Source organism: Uloborus diversus, chromosome 4 (assembly GCF_026930045.1).
Source record: "Uloborus diversus isolate 005 chromosome 4, Udiv.v.3.1, whole genome shotgun sequence".
NCBI classification, from domain to species: Eukaryota; Metazoa; Arthropoda; class Arachnida; order Araneae; family Uloboridae; genus Uloborus; species Uloborus diversus.
In genome coordinates this window covers 111,336,212-111,354,104 of record NC_072734.1, presented here as the reverse complement: position 1 = coordinate 111,354,104, position 17,893 = coordinate 111,336,212, and the positions used below count along the sequence as shown (strand labels likewise).

General features: G+C 34.0%; 1 protein-coding gene across 1 annotated transcript in view; it reads right to left on the bottom strand.

Annotated features, from left to right (window-relative positions):
* The window catches only part of LOC129220447 (uncharacterized), a 134,406-nt gene that overhangs the window by 38,697 nt on the left and 77,816 nt on the right, over window positions 1-17,893 (bottom strand). Inside the window, exon 3 of the mRNA XM_054854867.1 lies at window positions 2,946-3,108. Coding sequence (XP_054710842.1) covers window positions 2,946-3,108 — 163 coding nt within the window. The remainder of the gene's footprint in view (window positions 1-2,945; window positions 3,109-17,893) is intronic.

The following is a 17,893-nucleotide window of genomic DNA, read 5'->3' as shown; positions in this document are numbered from 1 at the left end:
TAAGCACAGCTGATCCCGAAGGGCGGTCATCCCAAGCTCGTCAGCTTGCGAGATCGAGATTCTCTCTCACGTGATCGGCTGTGATGTAGAAATGTCGCAAAGTAGTATTCTAATCTACTCGAACTTAGCTTGCGGCTAGGTTCCAGTAGATTAGAATATTACTTTGCGACATTTCTACGTCACAACCGATCACGTGAGCGAAAATCTCGATCTCGCAAGCTGACGAGCTTGGAATGACCGCCATCAGGACTGCGGAGTCGGAGTCAGGAGTCAGAGTAGGTCATATTCTCACAAAGCCTGCAACTATGCCAGTGCTCTCAGAGTCGAAGGTTCTAGAATTTCAGGAGTCAGAGCTGGTGTCGATCACTTTTCCTCCGACTCAACAGCCCTGGTTACAGCATGCTCACTACTTATTAGTGTATACAACAAAACTATCCTTACTCACAAAACATGCCTCGTACAGGGTGGCGACAGGAATTGTGAAAAAAAGATCCCTGACTTTTCCCTGATTTCCCTGATTAAGTTCACCAAATTTCCCTGATTTACGTTACCAATAATAATGGTTTTCTTTCTTTGCTCTACTTTAAATCCATTGTATGTTTGTATAAAATGCAGTATTTTAAACGTTTTAAGTTGTATAAAGTTGTTGAACTAAAGATATATTTTAAAAAGATGCTACTTTTTTAATAAAATGGTTAAAAAAACATATCAAGTCAATTTTTTTGGGAAAAAATCCCTACAAAACAGTATATTAAGTTTTTCTATATGAAAAGATTAGAGAAAATTAAAAAAAAAAAAAACTTTACTTCCAGAAACCACTCAGCATAAGAATTTTAAGAAACTATTAAAATTACTCTTAAAAACATATGCGTATTTATGATAGAACTAAAAAGTAATTGAAATTATTTTGAAGTTTTCAAACAGTATAATAATTGTTGCAAGAATAACAAGTAATAGTGAAAGAATAGAAGTAATGTAGTTATTCTTATATAACTAATTGACATATTTATGCAAAACAGATGAAACCATTGACATCCGTTCATAGGGAGCTTTTCTCTAATCAAGAACATAGGTTTTAATGAATGAATACAGCATTTTAACAATAAAAAATAAAGAGATTTACCTTAGTACACAAGTTAACTGTATTTCAAATGATTTCATTATGAAACGGAAAAAAAATCTTAGATAGCTTTTGTAACAAACAACTTTGAAATGCAGGGGGGAAAAAAAGAAAAAAAAAGCAATTAGTTAATTTCAAAATATATAAAAGAAGAATACAACTCTGTTATAAAATTAAAGAATCACTTAAGTCTGAAGAAAAAAAAAACCTTTATAATCTGCGGTGACAACAAATAGTATAACAGCAAAAATACAAAGTTTTTTTTATATTGAAAGTTCAATTTTAGCAATTAAATTAAAAACACGAAGAAGTAATAACTTTTAAGCTTTTATGGTATTAATTCAAAAACCAAAGATTTCTTCTTGAAATCGTGATTACAATACGCTAATTACTTCGAGAGAATGGAATAAAGGCAAAGGAGCTCAGGCATTAATGAAGGCTTCCTCTTTGCCTGTATGGTTGTTTATTTTATGTAGCATTGAAAGCGTAAAAGGAAATTTCAAGCTAGGTAAAATAAACAACCTAACAGACACAGAAGCAAACTTAGGAAGTTCATCCTGTGGTTAATAAGTAAGATTCAATACTTTGACGTTGAGGAAAAAAGATGCACAAATATGCGGCAGTGTATAATCGCTCCTCATTAATTTTACTTTTTTTTTTTTTTTGAACATATAATTGGCGGGAAATACGTAGGGAATTAGAGTACTTAATTTTGTAAAGCAAAAAAAAAAATTTTTTTTTCTTCTTAAAATTAATTTTTCCTGATTTTTTGTAATTTTTTTCAAAATTCCCTGATATTTCCCTGACTTTTCCCTGATTAATAAAGTTCCCTGATTTTTCCCTGATCTCCCTGATTTCCCTGATCTGTCGCCACCCTGCTCGTATTTACCAAATTAGTGAATTAGTTTTTTATAAGGTAATAATATCTTTCTAAGTATTAAATTATAAGAATAAACATGTAAAATAAACAATACATCATTAAGATCATAAGATGAAATAAACGGGTTAAAACTAATTACTAAAAAAAGCTAACTACAAAAGAACTGTTTAATCAAAACCCCCTTAATCCGGAAGCTGACGAAATGAAATACATTTGAGACTTTGCAGCCAAAAAAAATACATTTCTACTTTGGTTCAAAAGAAAAAAACTGTTCGTATTTTTATTTTTTTAATTTTAAAACTCTGACTAATTAGCACACTACGCGCAGTAGTATAGTACTGTTTATTTATTTATTTTTATTTCACAAACGCCGGGTACATTGGCCATTAGGCCATAAAACCGCGGGCTCTCCAATATTTCTCGACAACACAATTAAAATTAGTTAGTGCAGAGCAGTCGTCCAGATGAGTAGCGTCCATGACTTGTCCAGAGTTGCATAAAGTGCAGGTCGGGGAATCCTTCAGTTGAAAGCAGTACAGTACTGTTTTGTACTTACTGTTTACTGACAAACAACTTTTTTTGCTTTTATGCTGTGTATAGTCTATGTTGCTGTTTATTATCAATTAAATAAACAAAATTTTACAGTGCTTTTTTCTGTAACTTTTATGATCCATTTTGACATCGTACTAGATGTTGATATGTCCGAAGGACATATGTCAAGCATATATTACATGTATTGAAATAAATGTTCTGAACTTCAAACGATTTCACAGTCCGAACTACACCCCCTCCCCCTCCTCGATCCCAATTAGTTCGAGTAAAAGAAGTTGTACTGTAACTTCAATTAGCTTTTGACAGATAAAAATCACGTATTTCGCAATCAAGATAAACAAGAAAAATAATTTTTTAGAAAAATGAACTGCAGAATCAATGAAACGGACTTACTTTCCCAACTCCAGTCACTTCCTTTCTTCCTGTAGTCCTCAATAATCCAGGAGGAACAGGTGGTGGATGAGTTTTGATTACTTCGCGAAAATTCGTTCGAAATCGTGATTGTTCGGTGCTTTTCTTCTTCTTTTTCGCTGACAAATTTAGCCGCTGAGATGCCCTGTAAGTAAAAGTAGTAGGAATTCAATTACTACGAACGTGAACAAAAAAAAAAAAAAAAAAAAAAAAGATTAATATTATCTTTTTACACAAAACCTTTTGATTGCGGAATGGCTGGGTAAAATATTATATTTTAGGAATAGTTTAATGAAGGTATAGGGTAAAAGAAAGTAGATTTCTAGTAAAATAATCAATTGACCAACGTTTTGAAGAACTGATTATTTTAATTTTCAGCCCAAAGGTTCGTTAGATTTCTAGTGTTAACATTTTAAAAAACCTATATAGAATTGGTGAAAATCAAGTTTTGCATATTCAGGCATATAGCAGTAAAAATTTTTTTTGTCCAAATATTAGAAATTAAAAAAAAAAAAAAAGGTTTTCTTTGCAAGCAAATAAAACAACGCAGCTCTCCAATTTTTTACTGTACAGCTTGTGCAACAGCTCATAATGACTTACAACCCAAGAAAACGTACAAATCTCAATTACATAGAATCTGCAAACTACCGGTGACAAATAACTTCATAATTTTTCGCTCGTTCTAGCAATAAACTTACACAAAGAATATTTGGAAATAATTATAATAATGACGGCGACGACAACAACAAAATTAATAATAATTATTATTATTTTGATTACTTCTTTAATTATAATAGTTACCGTAAATAACGATAATATTATTTCCTATTTTTTAATAGTATTTGTTATAAAAATCTTAAAAATGAATTCTTTGTAATAAAAAATTATGATAATTAATGATGGAAATAACAATAAAAAATCATAAACCTGTTCATCACTATTTATTATGCTTAAAGAATGTTTAAATGACTGTGAACGTTCATGTTTTCTGGATTTCTAACGTTCATTACCGTAACTCAATTTTGGTAAAACGTGCAAATACGACTTATATACTTAGCACGGCAGTATAATCCTCAAAGCATCAAAATAGCCAGTAAAGGTTGAAACAAAACAATATCAATCGTACAAGTTTCGGAACTTAATGGGGTCATTTCCAAAATTTTAAAAGTATTTTTTTCTGAAAGAACATCCTTAAAAGCATAGGATCTGACCATTTTTAAACAGTTTGTTAAGTTTAATATTCTTAAAAAATTACTTAAATCGGTGCGCTTCCATTGTTTACATTTCTTGCCGATGACATCACAAATGATCAAATGCCATTCTGTGTTGCCATTCACAGAGCAAAATATTTAATTCGCATCTTTACTCACGTGTATTGGCAACGAAATGGTTGATAAGAAGCGTAGAGCGCAGTTTTAATTCGCTTCTTGATTATCATAACGAGGAAACGCGGTGCAAAATGCGCCTAAGAGCATCATTTGTGACGTCATCAAGACCACGCCTTGTTTGCGAAATCGGACATTTTAAAAAATTAATTAAAAAATAACTATTGCGAAAATGAAAGAACTTTCTGGATCCATGTTATTTTTATTTATTTATTTATTTTATTTTATTTTATTTTTTTTGCTTATTCTATCAATTTCAGTGACTAAAAGTACTACTTTTGACTGAAGGAAACAACCCCATTAAACCGTGTTCTGTTTCGCTCAGCAAATTAGTTTGAAACTGTTTACCCTCAACTAACACCATTGCACAACTGAACGCCACTAAATTATTCTTACCACTGTTAATTATTTATACATACCAACAGCTAACAGTTTATTGATTCTAACGCCTCTTTTAATTCCAAAAATGCTTAGAAGCAGGCCAGTACCAAAATTTACAGGGATCGTTATTGTATGTTCTTTAGTAAGCGAAGATTAGAGTTGAAGATCGATGTCAAAGACGTGAGAGGACAAATTAATATCTAAAAGCTTTCATTGCAGTGAAAGCTAAGTGACGTTTTTAGTGTCCATAAATCTGAGTAGATAGTTTTATATATAGCATATACGTGGCTTGGGAGGACAAACCGAATAAAGGGAAATATTCGGTAGATGAATCAAAACTGCAGCAACGCAAATGTGTCTTGTGTTAAGGGAAAATATTAGTAGATTTCTAGTGTTAACATTGCACTGTTGTATACTAGAAAATCTCCCGTCAAGATATGACGGGAGAAAATTCCTGCTACATTTAAACAAAGCTATTTCCTATATAGTGATATTCTGATAGTTGAAATTTTAACCCTAACTCCAGTGAATTAACCCTAAACTCCACTAGATACCGTTCATACCACCAGATACCGGCAGCAGGTCCTCTAGCTTATATTTAGGGTAATAATTTCCATTTAAAACTAATTCCAACACCAAAAGTTTGAAATTAGTATGACCAATATTCATCGAGATATGAAACGCAGCGTTTTGTGACGTACACCACTTTACACATCGTTAATAATACCTTTTGGGGGATATTATAGCGATTAACTAGTGTTTAAAATTATATGAGTGCATAGAGTGTGGTATTTCTAATTGTTCGAGGTTTTGCTGTGTGTTTTTGCGTATAAAGGAACAACATTAGCAAATTTGCATTTATTTTTGAATAGCAATGAAAAATATAGATTTCTTGTTTTTTTTATTTTTTTTTTAATTTTTTTTTACTTCGAAAACCTGTCATTCTTCTGAAAGGGCGATAAATTCCAATCTCATCTTTTGTATAGTCCCTTAAAACTTAAAACTGGAATGTCGCCTTGAGTTTTGGTCGCATAAATGTCAAGTTTTTTGTGCCAGTAATAGTTTTCAATGGATATTTTTTCTTAAATATAAGTAAGTTGACCTAGGGCTCGTATAAGAAGTTATTTTTTTTTATTTTTTGACTCAGTTTCATTTTTGTTTAAAATTTTCAATATTTTAACTCTGCATCTATGTTTGAAAATTTTTGCAATTGGAAGTATTCATCTAATACTAACTGTTGCGAAAATAGAGCTCTTGCAGGTTAAAACTGAACACCCTGTATACACAAGTCCAGTCACATTAATGTGATCACCACGTACTTTCCAGGTCAGAGTTAAATAACCAATCACAGAAAGCAGGTGGCAGCACAGTGCAGTTGAGAGTATATAAAGGGTGTGTGTGTGAGGGCTTCGGAAAAAATTTCAATCGTTGGCGTAATGCAGAAACGAAGCGATTTATCCGACGTTCAAAAGGGCATGATCATTGGCTTTCGGGCCAAGGGTAGAAGCATTTCCGAAACGGCAGAGTTTGTGAACTATTCGCGTGCCGCCGTGGTAAAAGTGTACCGTGCATGGCAAAATGGGACTGTCCAAAATCAGCGACGTGGCAAATGTGGTGCACCACGGGCCATAGATGACAGAGGCGAACGACAGTTGCGGAGATGCGTTCGGGCAGATAGACGGGCTACCGTTGAGCAACTGACCACCAAAATGAACCAAGGGGCTACCAAAAGTGTCTCCCAAACTGCAGTTCAGCGAACATTGCTGCGTCTGGGCCACCGAAGCAGACGCCTGGTTTGTGCACCTATGCTGTTCATCGACGACGAAGGCTAGAATTTGCACGCCAGTACAGCAGCTGGACGTCCACTGAGTGGCGACAAGTAGCATTTTCAGATGAATCGCGTTTTATGCTCCATCAGACAGATGGACGTTGGCGTATAAGGCGTGAAACCTCTGAAAGGAACCACCCTGCAACCATTGCCGGAACGGTCCAAGCTGGAGGGGGAGCATTATGGTCTGGAGAATGTTTTCCTGGCATTCTCTGGGTTCACTGATCATTGTGGAAGGCACGATGGATCAATACAAGTACGCATCTGTCCTTGCTGACCATGTCCACCCCTACATGCGCATTGTTTTTCCTCAGGATGATGGCATCTTCCAGCAGGATAATGCGAGGTGCCATACAGCTGCCAGTGTACGTGCGTGATTCGAAGAGCACCAGGATGAGTTTACCGTCCTCCCCGACCAGCAAACTCACTTGACTTAAACCCAATCGAGCATCTGTGGGACCATCTCGATCGAGGTGTTCGCGCCATGGATCCTCAACCGCGTAATCTAGCGCAGCTGGCCACGGCATTAGAGTCGGCATGGCTCAACATCCCAAAAACACCTTCAGGGACCTAAGTGTCTCTCTTCCTGCACGTCTCGCAGCAGTCCGCTCAGCGAAAGGTGGTTATTCTGGCTTTTGACAGATTGTCACATTAATGCGACTGGACTGTGTATATGAAAATCGTAAGCTGTGGCTCATTATGGATGTTTCTGGATGACGTTCCTTCTGGCATGTCTCAGGTTTCTTCAGAGGGTAAAGGAATTGAAGAGACAAGTCTGTACCATTTAAATCTTGCTATTACTTCTCATTAAAGAACAACCGATCTCAGAGCTGATGTTTTTGTCTCTGATTGGCCTGTACTGATTGCCTTTAATAAGACTTCTGATTGGCTTACCTTTTTGGTAGTGAAATAAAGCGACTCTGGTTAGCTATGTTTTTTTGATTTTGAAAAGGACTGGTTTTTGAAGCGTAGGTCCGCGTGGAGTTTTTTGTTTACCCCCAGAACTTCCGCACTTTTGAAAGGGGTTTGATGGATTATTTCTACAGATTTGCATTTCGAATGAGAGAAAAACACAACGAATCAGCAATCACAGAACTCTCCTCGCAGAGACTTTTTGATGCTCAGTACTTAACATTGGGGGGTATCCGCCTATTAATAACAATGACTTAAATTTTTAAAATTAAGAAAAATACAAAGAGGTTTTAACTTTTAAATTTCGAGTTTCCTACATGTTGACGAAACATCTTACATTATTATTTCTCTCTTTTTTGAGCTTGATTGTTGAACAGGCGTCACTTGGCACAACATCAACTTTCGAGGTAGGTCGTGCAAAGCAGCAATTAAAAAGATTAAAAAAATTAATTAATTTGAATTTTGACATCTTGAATTCAACTTATGTTTTTCGCAATCACGTGTGTGTGTGTGCATGTCGGCGTGTGGGTTTGTGTCTGTGTGCAGGCAGGAGTGTGTGTGTGTAGGTTTGTGTATATGTGTAGGTGTGTGTAGGACCTGGACGCAACCTGGAGACGTTTTTCGCTAGAGGAGCAGCATCGTGAGGCCGGTCGACGGTGGTGCTGCAGAGGAAGGCCGGGGGAAAATAAAATCAAAGGACGCCAAAACAGCTAAATGAGAACAATAAGCAATGTGATTGCTCAAAAACATTTGCATCAAAAAATAAATAAATAAAGTAATAAAAAAGAGATCCATCTTTTATATAGTATTGGATTAAAACAGCTTCATCCTTGTCGTAATGATGATGCAAATCAAAACACTACTTATTTTTGAAGCAATATAACGTAATGCAAACCTTGTTCCCTATCTGTGACAAATATGCTAATTATGTGACATCATTCTTGCTTTATTTTTTAATGCATCACAAAACAATATTATGCTTGCATAGCACTAACATTTGAAATTTTATCCACCAAATAAATTGCGAAAAAAACTTCGAAAATCTTTACAAAGCAACAGAAATACAAGCTGATTTTTCTCAAAACAGCAGTCAATTAGTTTCCAAAGACGCATCATAACGTTTCCCTCGCACGAACACAGGCATCATAACTCACGACGCGGACTGCTAACATCCGCTGCCAGAATTTGTGGCAGCCATTTTTCCAATAAATATAGCTTCCATAAAACAAGGCGGAAGTGCTGAAGAAGGCACCAACCTGGACAACCATTTATCAAACTCTTTCCTTTTCAGGAAAGCAATCGCTAAAGCCCATGTTTGGAAATTTTTCAGGAATATTTCAAAATAGCATGTCATGGGCTTGTGCTATAGAATTATTTTAACATGTAATTTAATCTGGGTGTCTTTCGAGAATGTGAGTTTTAAAGTGTAATTTCTTCTTATAAGACGGTACAGTGAAATACCTATAGTCCAGTCAATGGGTGCTCAAAACAGGGGTGTAGCGTGCATGGAATATGAGATAATTATTGACTTCAGAATATTGTTAGCGGTAGGTAGTAAGTAAACATACTAAAAGTTCCCGCCCCTAGGTGGTGAGCTAAATGTGGGAGGGAGGGGGGGAAGAAAATTTTGGGTTTTTCGAAAACATGTCGGAAACGGTGGAAAAAATGCGTTTAAAATAAAAATTCGAGGTAAATAAACTTAGCAAGAAACTGTTTCTACACATATTTGTCAGATTTCCAATAATTTCCCGGGTATATGTTCATGAAGAATCGATTATTTTCGGAAAAATTCTTTCTTTTTGTCAAACATTTGCTTCTAGAGACACCCCAGCATCAGTATTCATGAAATTTGTCAATCACAAAGTTGTAGAGCTTTAAATTTCCTTCAACTTGATACCCTATTTTGTTCAACCAATCAAAAGTTGAAGAATTTCAAACACGCACTTTCACGGCAAAAAATGGAACACTTGCCATTCACAAATTTCAAACTGACTCGAAAGGATCGCGCACTTCCTCTTTCCTCAATGAATTCGACAATCCTGATCGACAATAAAGACGTATTTGTGGATTACTACAACACAAATGATTTTTCGGGGGGGGGGGGGGATCGTAAAGTTGTGACTTTGTGACAAGGGGGAAGGAAGGAGTAAGAAATGTGATATCAAGCATTTTGTAATACGAACATGTTTATAAAAATTAGTTTATGAAAGGTACTTTGTGACAAATGGGGAGGGGGGTCAAAAATGTTGAAAAAAAAAATGTAGCATCATTTATATGAACAGCCCTTTTACCAAGAAATCGCAGCGAGATTTGCAGAACTACGTATATGCAGTATGAATTAGCTCCATACTCATGGAATTGTTTAACCGAAGTGAACTGAGGAAGTGCAGAAAGCCTTGCATGTATGTATGTATTCGCGAAAAAAATTTCATCCAAAAATCGGCCTTAATTTCCATTTTGCTCACCCCCAAATGAATGTTGAGTTTTTTTTTTTTTTTTTTTACCCGACCACACGTGGATATGTGCCTAGAAACATACAGACACCCAAAATATCCATTTTGACTATCCCCGAGTTAATTACAACGAGTTTTCTTGTGACGTCTGTATGCATACGTATGTATGTGCGTATGTGTGTCGTACAACTCAAGAACGGTATGTCCTAGAAAGTTGAAATTCTGTACGTAGACTTCTAGTGGGATCTAGTTGTGCACCTCCCCTTGTGGTTGTATTCGGGTGTTTCTAAAGGGGTCTCTTCCCCCTTTTTGGGGGGAAATCATTGTTAATTTCGATGTAAACTCAAGTAGTGTTATAATTTGGCGGACACTGGACGATATATCGCCAGTATTTTGATCGCCAAGATTGTCCCCAACTTGGCGACAAATTTGACGATTTAATTTTTTTTTTTTAAATCAGGTTTCAATTTGCCCATTGCTGGTGATATTTAGAGAGTAAACTATTGAATCACATTAAAAAATACCAGTAATGGGGAAATGACATTAAACTGGAGTAAAAGGAAGTCATGTGATGCACACATCAGCTCTTTTAACTTGATATTTCTTGTTTAAACTCTGGACAATTGGTTTCGTATGCATTTTTGGTTTTGATTGTCGCTGACTTTTTATTGTCATTTATCTTTTAAATACTCATATCCCACCCCCCTCCCGGCCCTTGACGATTGATTGCCCTCAAGAGGAGTCAAATCGGTTCTTTAGGGGGCTCTCACCTCCATGTTGGAAACCACAGGTGAAAAAATCATACAGTATTTTTCATATTCATGACTTTTTTATTAATGTTATTAACAGCCATGTCTTTAAAAATAAAGTATATAACATTGGAAAATTAGATAACATAATGAAACACAAGTTTTTAACTATTGTATGAGTTTTTTTTTTTTTTTTTTTTTTTTCCTTAAGGAGTATCCCCGTCTAGAAGAAAATTGATGGAAATGTCAAACGTTCTTAAAGCAAATATCTGAAAGCGTGAAGTCTTTATCCAATTCATTTTTGGCAGAAACACTACAATTTAAAAAATATAATAGCACACTTTAACACAAAATCATAATTGTTGGCTCCAGAAACTAAAAGCAGTTACCACCGTACAATTCAGAAAGCCATCACAAAACTCATCATCCGAAACCAAATACTTCAGACTTCTGGAAGCATCCATTTCACGCAACATCCCACACGATCCCAATACATCTTCATCATAAAAAAGAAGCCATACCTTAAACTCTTGCCAGGAAAAGGGACTAACTTCAGAACGGGGGAGTCCTTGGACCGCATAAGCGATTACCCTCAAGAACAGAATAGACTGGCACATTTATTTCATGACTGTATAAACGCAGGGCAATGCTGACCCTGGGAATATAACCTTCAGAATGATAATAAAAAGGAAAATTCTAAGAGAAAAAAGTGCAGTTGACCCCCTCCCCCTTTTTTCGGATATTAATGGATTTCAGAGTGGACTGAACCTTTGCCTGTCTTCGAAGATGGATGACTTTTCAGTTCAGCCTTACTCCGCAAACTCTAGGGACCTAAAAACCATGCCCACATCAAATAGAAAATAAGCAATTGTGAGGCTAGTTTCTCCGTAAGTTCTTTTTATGCTTTCAGTTTTAGTTTAGATATTTAAAGTTTCATTCAAACTATCCTTTTGCTTCTTGCTAGTCAACCTTACGCAAATATTGCCTTTAAATGACAGTGTGTAGCTTCTGATTATCTGGTTTCGCATTATTCAGTTTCTGGATTATTTGTTGAACTAGAATAATTACTTAATTGTGCGATATCATTGTTTTTACAATTCATTCAAAGCTAATAATGCAAAAAAATATAACCGTTTGTATTGGTTGAGTACTAAACGAGCATACATTGAAGGATTTGGCTTTTGGAACAGCATGTTGTGCAAACCATCTATTCTTTAAATTAGGGCTCGTAAGGTCGCGAGAGGGGACAGACAGACAAAGTTACCTTCTCTCTTTCGAAGAAGTGGAGCTTTCAAAAGTCAAGATTTGAGCCTAGGAATTGGGTCGAAAAGATATTTTTTTGAACTAGTGTGTACAGTCTCAATGATCCAATAAAATAAATTGCATAGTCTCGGTATGGGAAATGAAGGCTGTGTACTTTGGAAATTCCGCTTGCACAGCGTTGAGTTGCTATTGTTACGTTTTAGTTGTGTGGTTACTTTGTTGGAATATTACCTTTAATCATACGTTTAGAGCGCATTTTTTAATTAAGAATGTGAAATTACTTTTCTTACTTTTAAAGTAATTTTTCATCTACAAAACACAAGTTTTTGTGATTATGTTAAGCGAAACAAACAAGTATTTTTTAAGACTGAACTTCTTGAAAACTTCTGTCATGAACTACGAGTTTCTTATGGTAGAATTGATCTATGCGCTCTTAGCAGTGCGCATAGACAGTCTAGATTAAACAAGTGATAAAAAAGAGGCCAAGCGTGCTAAGTGGCTTTTTGGCCTAACAAATGCTGTTTTTTTTCCTTATATATTTTAAAATTGAACACTACTGCTACAAAAGCGAAATGTGATCAATCAAGGAACTGAGTGAAAAATAAATATTTGTACCTAGGTTTTATTCCTGATCTTAAAGTTTTGAAGTTTGGAGTCCGAATACTTACAATTAACTTACAAAATATAGTTTCGGTATTTATAAATTCCGTATAGAAAAAAATACTATGGAAAATCAAATAATTTGCATAATAAAAAGTTTTAAAAAGTGATGAGAAATCTTTTTGCTTTATTTTTAAAAACATTTAACTCTAATGAAGATTTCCAATGAAAAGTGCAAAAAAATATTTAAAAAAAGTAGAACTGACACAAGTTACAAATTTGAGCAAAAGTTTTCGAAAAGAATTCTTTTTAACTGGAAATAAGCCTACGTGTGAAGATTTGAGAGCATTTTTGATAAGCTGCAAGTAGATAAAGAACATTCAACTTTTTAAAATTTCTTGAGAAAATAAAATCAGGGTACGTAGTTACAGAAAAGCAAGTTTATGACAATCGTAATTTGACATGCCGTCTTATGGAATTTTACATTAATATTGTCATTATCATTTTTTTAAAGCTTAGTCCACAAATTTGTTGCACTTTTTGGTTGATTATATTAGCATAATAATCAATAGGATAGTATGGGTAGGTGGGACGAAGTGAAATAGTTTGGACAACTTTTCCTTTTTACAATCAACAAGTCGGAAATTTTCTTTGAAAATTGCAGTACATAAAGAAAGAACAATGTATTTTATAATGAAACTTACATTGAAACGTTATTTTTTATTTTTGGCAGAAATTTGTAACTTAAAACAATAAAGGAAAACTTTCATGAGATAAAATAAAAAATAAAATATTTTCTAAAGAAATACTTTCTATTTGATGATTAAAAATATTTTTGATCAAGCGAATAAGTAAATAAAATAATGAGTTAAATAGACGATTAAACAATAAATGAATATAGAAATAAAGGAATTAACATATGAGAGAAAATAAATGAGTTAATAAAACATTAAATGAACGAGAAAACAGGTGTTTGAATGAAGAAGTAACTGAATTATGGAATGAAGGAATGTGAATGAATATTAATGTTAATGAATGCGTAGGAGTGATTTAATAAATGATTGAATAAGTAAACGAAATGTGCTATTTCATTTTGAACCATCCGCTTAGCTCCGCGTGTACTTGTACTCTAATTTTACCAATGAATTTAATTAAAATAGGCTCAATATTAAATAAATAAATCTCAATAAATATTTAAAGTGTTAATAACGATAACTTTATCATTATATATAATAACAGATTTTTTTTGTTTGACTGACAACAAAATATTACAATGTGAATGAATATCAACTTTTGAAAATTAATTGTACTATGTGTATTTATTTTCAGACAACTTTTTCCTGATTGAAATAAACTACCTGTATAAAGTATTATGAGATAACTTATATAAACTACCTATATAAAGTATTATCAGATAACTTATATAAACTACCTATATAAAGTATTATCAGATAACTTTATATAAACTACCTATATAAAGTATTATCAGATAACTAGCGACAAAAATAGGGCTAATATTTCACATTTTCACTTTGTCCCACATTCCTCTGCTTTTTCAAACTGTTTCATTATTGTCGATTACTGCATAATACTAAAAAGGTAACCAAAAGTATACATTTAACTAGATGTTGATGGAGAGTGAATTAAAATTTCTGCTGCATTCGAATAATTGCATAAAATAAATATTTCATTGGTTGGTAATTTAAACTAAAGCTTTTATAGTATGTATTTTCTAGTCTAGTTGCAAGACATCTTTCTTTTCTCATTTATTTATGTTTTTATCGATGGTAAGGGCGCTTTATCACAAAAACAACGCTCTCATATCAGTTCACAAAGTTGATTGTGGTATGTTTCGAGCACTTAGGGTTACGGCACCAGTAACAGGCAAGGATCCAGTAACAGACAGTCGTAAGTTTGGAGTTTAATAACAAGAATTTTAGGCAGGTAAGACTGATGTTGCCGTGGCCCATAAATACGGTGCAACCATCTAGTGTTATCAGAGTGAATGTCATGAGCCAGGTGGTATTTACAAGGCAGTGGTGGAAGATTATGAACAGCTACCACGAGGTCAGCTGGTGTTTGCAATATTATTTTGCTCAAAAACAAATAAAAACTATGGATGCCCACATGGAAGGAGCAAGTTGCGCCATCAAAAAAAGGGGGGGGGGTATTTATTTATTTATTTATTAAGTTTATTTATTGATTTTTTTAATTAAAGTTTTTTTTAATCTTATTTGATTTTATTTTATTCTGTTTATATTTAATTTCATTTATTTATTTAGTTTGTGATTGTATGTGGGTGTGTGTGTCATTGGCGTAGCACAGAACTTTTCTAATAAAATAATAATAACGATAATATTAAAAATAAATAAATAAACAAATAAATGAAAATAGATTAAAAAAATTAATGAAAAAAGAGGGCTAGGAAATAAGAAAATAAAATAATAAAAATTGAAAGCGGGTTGAGAAAAAGGGGGGGGGTGCAGGAATTTGCACCTTGGGGGGGGGGGACCCCTGGAAATGACGATTTTCTCCAAAATACGTCAAAAGATGTACTCAACCCCTTGTCAAATCGGATTGATATATTTCACGAGCATAACGAAAGCAATATTAAAAAACCATTGTTCCACCATCCTGGTCCTTCTCTGTCTGCACCCTGCTCTCAATCAAAAGACGCCTTCTTGACTGGTTGTCTAAAGACTCCAACAAACTATTACCGTAAGCGAAAATATTGGCTAAAAAGACATCCTGTATATAAAAGACTGCAGTCTATTGGGTCTCTTTGTTGTAGGGCACTTCTCCTAAATGAGTCTATTCTGCTGTTTTTCTTTTGTGTGGGAAAGCAAAAAGGCAAGCCTTGCCTAAATATAAATTGATCCAACAGTTGGTAGGAGCTATTTTGCTGAGGCGGGTCGCATTTTTTCGCTTTTCTTTGCTTTCTCCGCAGAGGTGGTGAGAAATACACAGATAAAAACGATTTGGTATAGAAATTCCTTTTTTGAAATGTCAAGCCGATTAGGTTGAAGGTTTTTTTCAGGCTCAGTGCTTGTGTCAGGCTGTGGAGCGGTTTTTTTCCCCTCAAAGAAAACGAAATATAGATGATATAGCGATTTTCTTTCGACTGTCATAGGATGTGGAATTATTTGATGACGATTTCCGAAAAGTTTCTTTCCGGTCCTTTTTTCTTTACAACGTACACTTGAGTAATGAATAGCTTTTGTATGAATACAGTGCTGGCTCAGACAAAAATCTGAAATAAATTCTATTATCTCTTAAATTACAGAACTATATAAATTTTTTATGTGTGTCTATTACTTTGATGGAACTGTAGAGTTTCTTTTCTCTACAAGAAATTGAAATAAAGGTACCAAACGGTTTCCGTTTGACTATGATTTATTTGATGATAATTTCTGTAAAAGTTTTGTTACTTTTTTTTTCTTTTTTACAAATAAGGCACCTTACTGCTGTATCACAAATGCCGTAGAAATGCTGCATCACAAAAAAAAAAAAATAAAATAAATTCATCAAACAAACTCTTAAACAATCTAATCTTATTTTTTTAATGTATGTCTATAATTCTGCAGAACGTCTTCACCATTTTTCTATAGTTTATTTCCTAAAAATAAGTATAACCACTGTTAAAATATTTTTTTGATTTTTCAAACATTCTAGCAGTTTGTGTTCAGTTGTGAGCTCGACGCTTTTTATTTTAATGAATATACATCTAAAACTGAGTTCCTTTGATCGGCATAGAATTGTATGTCACTTAGTGAATTGGTTCGAAATCCGGCCTAAAACTCAATCTTAATTTAAAACAATCACTGCCGAGGCATAATTTAAAATTTTGCTTTAGTTACACACACTTATTTTCGTTTTAAGACTGTGCTTAAAATATGAAATAGTAGACGCCATCTGGACGATCCTAATTTTATATTATTTTTAAGCAGATAAAAACTGTAAGTTGTTTTTTTTTTAACTTCTGCTGCAAACATAACAAGAAGTTTGAATGTTAATTAATTTATTTCTCTTCAAAACATAAGTCAATAACCTATGTTATTTGCATCAATTTATGATGCTCTATGATTTTTTTTATTTGTTAGTAAATAATTTTATTTAAAAAGAAAAAAATTGAAACTGTTTCCTTTATTTTAAATGTCATAGCAATTATTTGTGCGAGCTTCAATTTTGAGTACTTATATAGCAGATTTATTGTTTTTACCAAGGCATGCTTCCAAAGGTACCTTTTTTATGTTTTGAATATTTCGACTTCGCTATGCAAGAATTTTGCCGTGGTGCCCAATTCAAAAACAAACGATCGGTCGGACTCGTAACCGAAGGGTCCAGGGCTGGATACCAGCCCGTTGAAAATCCTCCGTGTTCGTCAATGGTGACTGGGGCACGATAAATATGTCGAGGTCATAAAGTCTTCCAGGTGAACCGATACCTCTGGTCTGCCGGACCAGAAATTGCTCGGCTTCTGGATCGGATAAAAAAAAGAGCTCCCTTCAGGACCCCATCCAACCAGTTAAAACACAAATAGTGGTAGGTACGGGGAATGTGAAATATGATAACATGAAACAAATAAAATAGCAAAAACTGTTATTTTTTTTCCCTGAAGTCTCTCAGCAAAATGTTTTTTAAAATATATAAATTAGATCCACTGATATTTTACCGATTTCAACAACAGTTGACTAACAAAAAATTATTTAGTGTCCTATCTACTTATACAACGATATAACTATAACAACTTACAATACAAATAGTTTGTAACAACAGATAATTTATAGCAATATTCATGAATATCAATAAAGCGGTGTAATTCTTAAAATTGCCATTTATGAATAACTGCTGTCAGAAATTACACAAGTAATTCTAAAAGAATTTAAAAAAAAAAAAAAAAAAAAAAAACTCGCTTACTTAGCTAACATTTTAAACTAGAATGTCACACGTGAAGGTATGACGGGTGAAAACTGCATTTACTCTTCTACTTTTTAACGAATCAATGCCTGTGTAGTGATATTTTGATAGTTGATATTTTAACTCCAGTGGAAGAACCCTAAACTCCAGTAGATGGCGTTAATAGTCGACCACTTTTTTTCGTTTCTTCATTCTCCTAAAAAGAGTCTTTCCAGTAACAGAGTTAAGTGACAGCATCCAGTTTAGCCTTGTGACAATAAAGCATTTTCCTCCATGCCAAACATTACCAAAAAATATTATCAAATTTTCATGCCGTGGCGCGGGTTTCATTGTTGATGACGTCAGGAGTGCTAAAAGAATCATTCGCTATTATATGTATGATGAAATGTACTTAAAAGTTGATACTGTCAGTTTTCACTATTTCGAAAGCATTCAATTAATT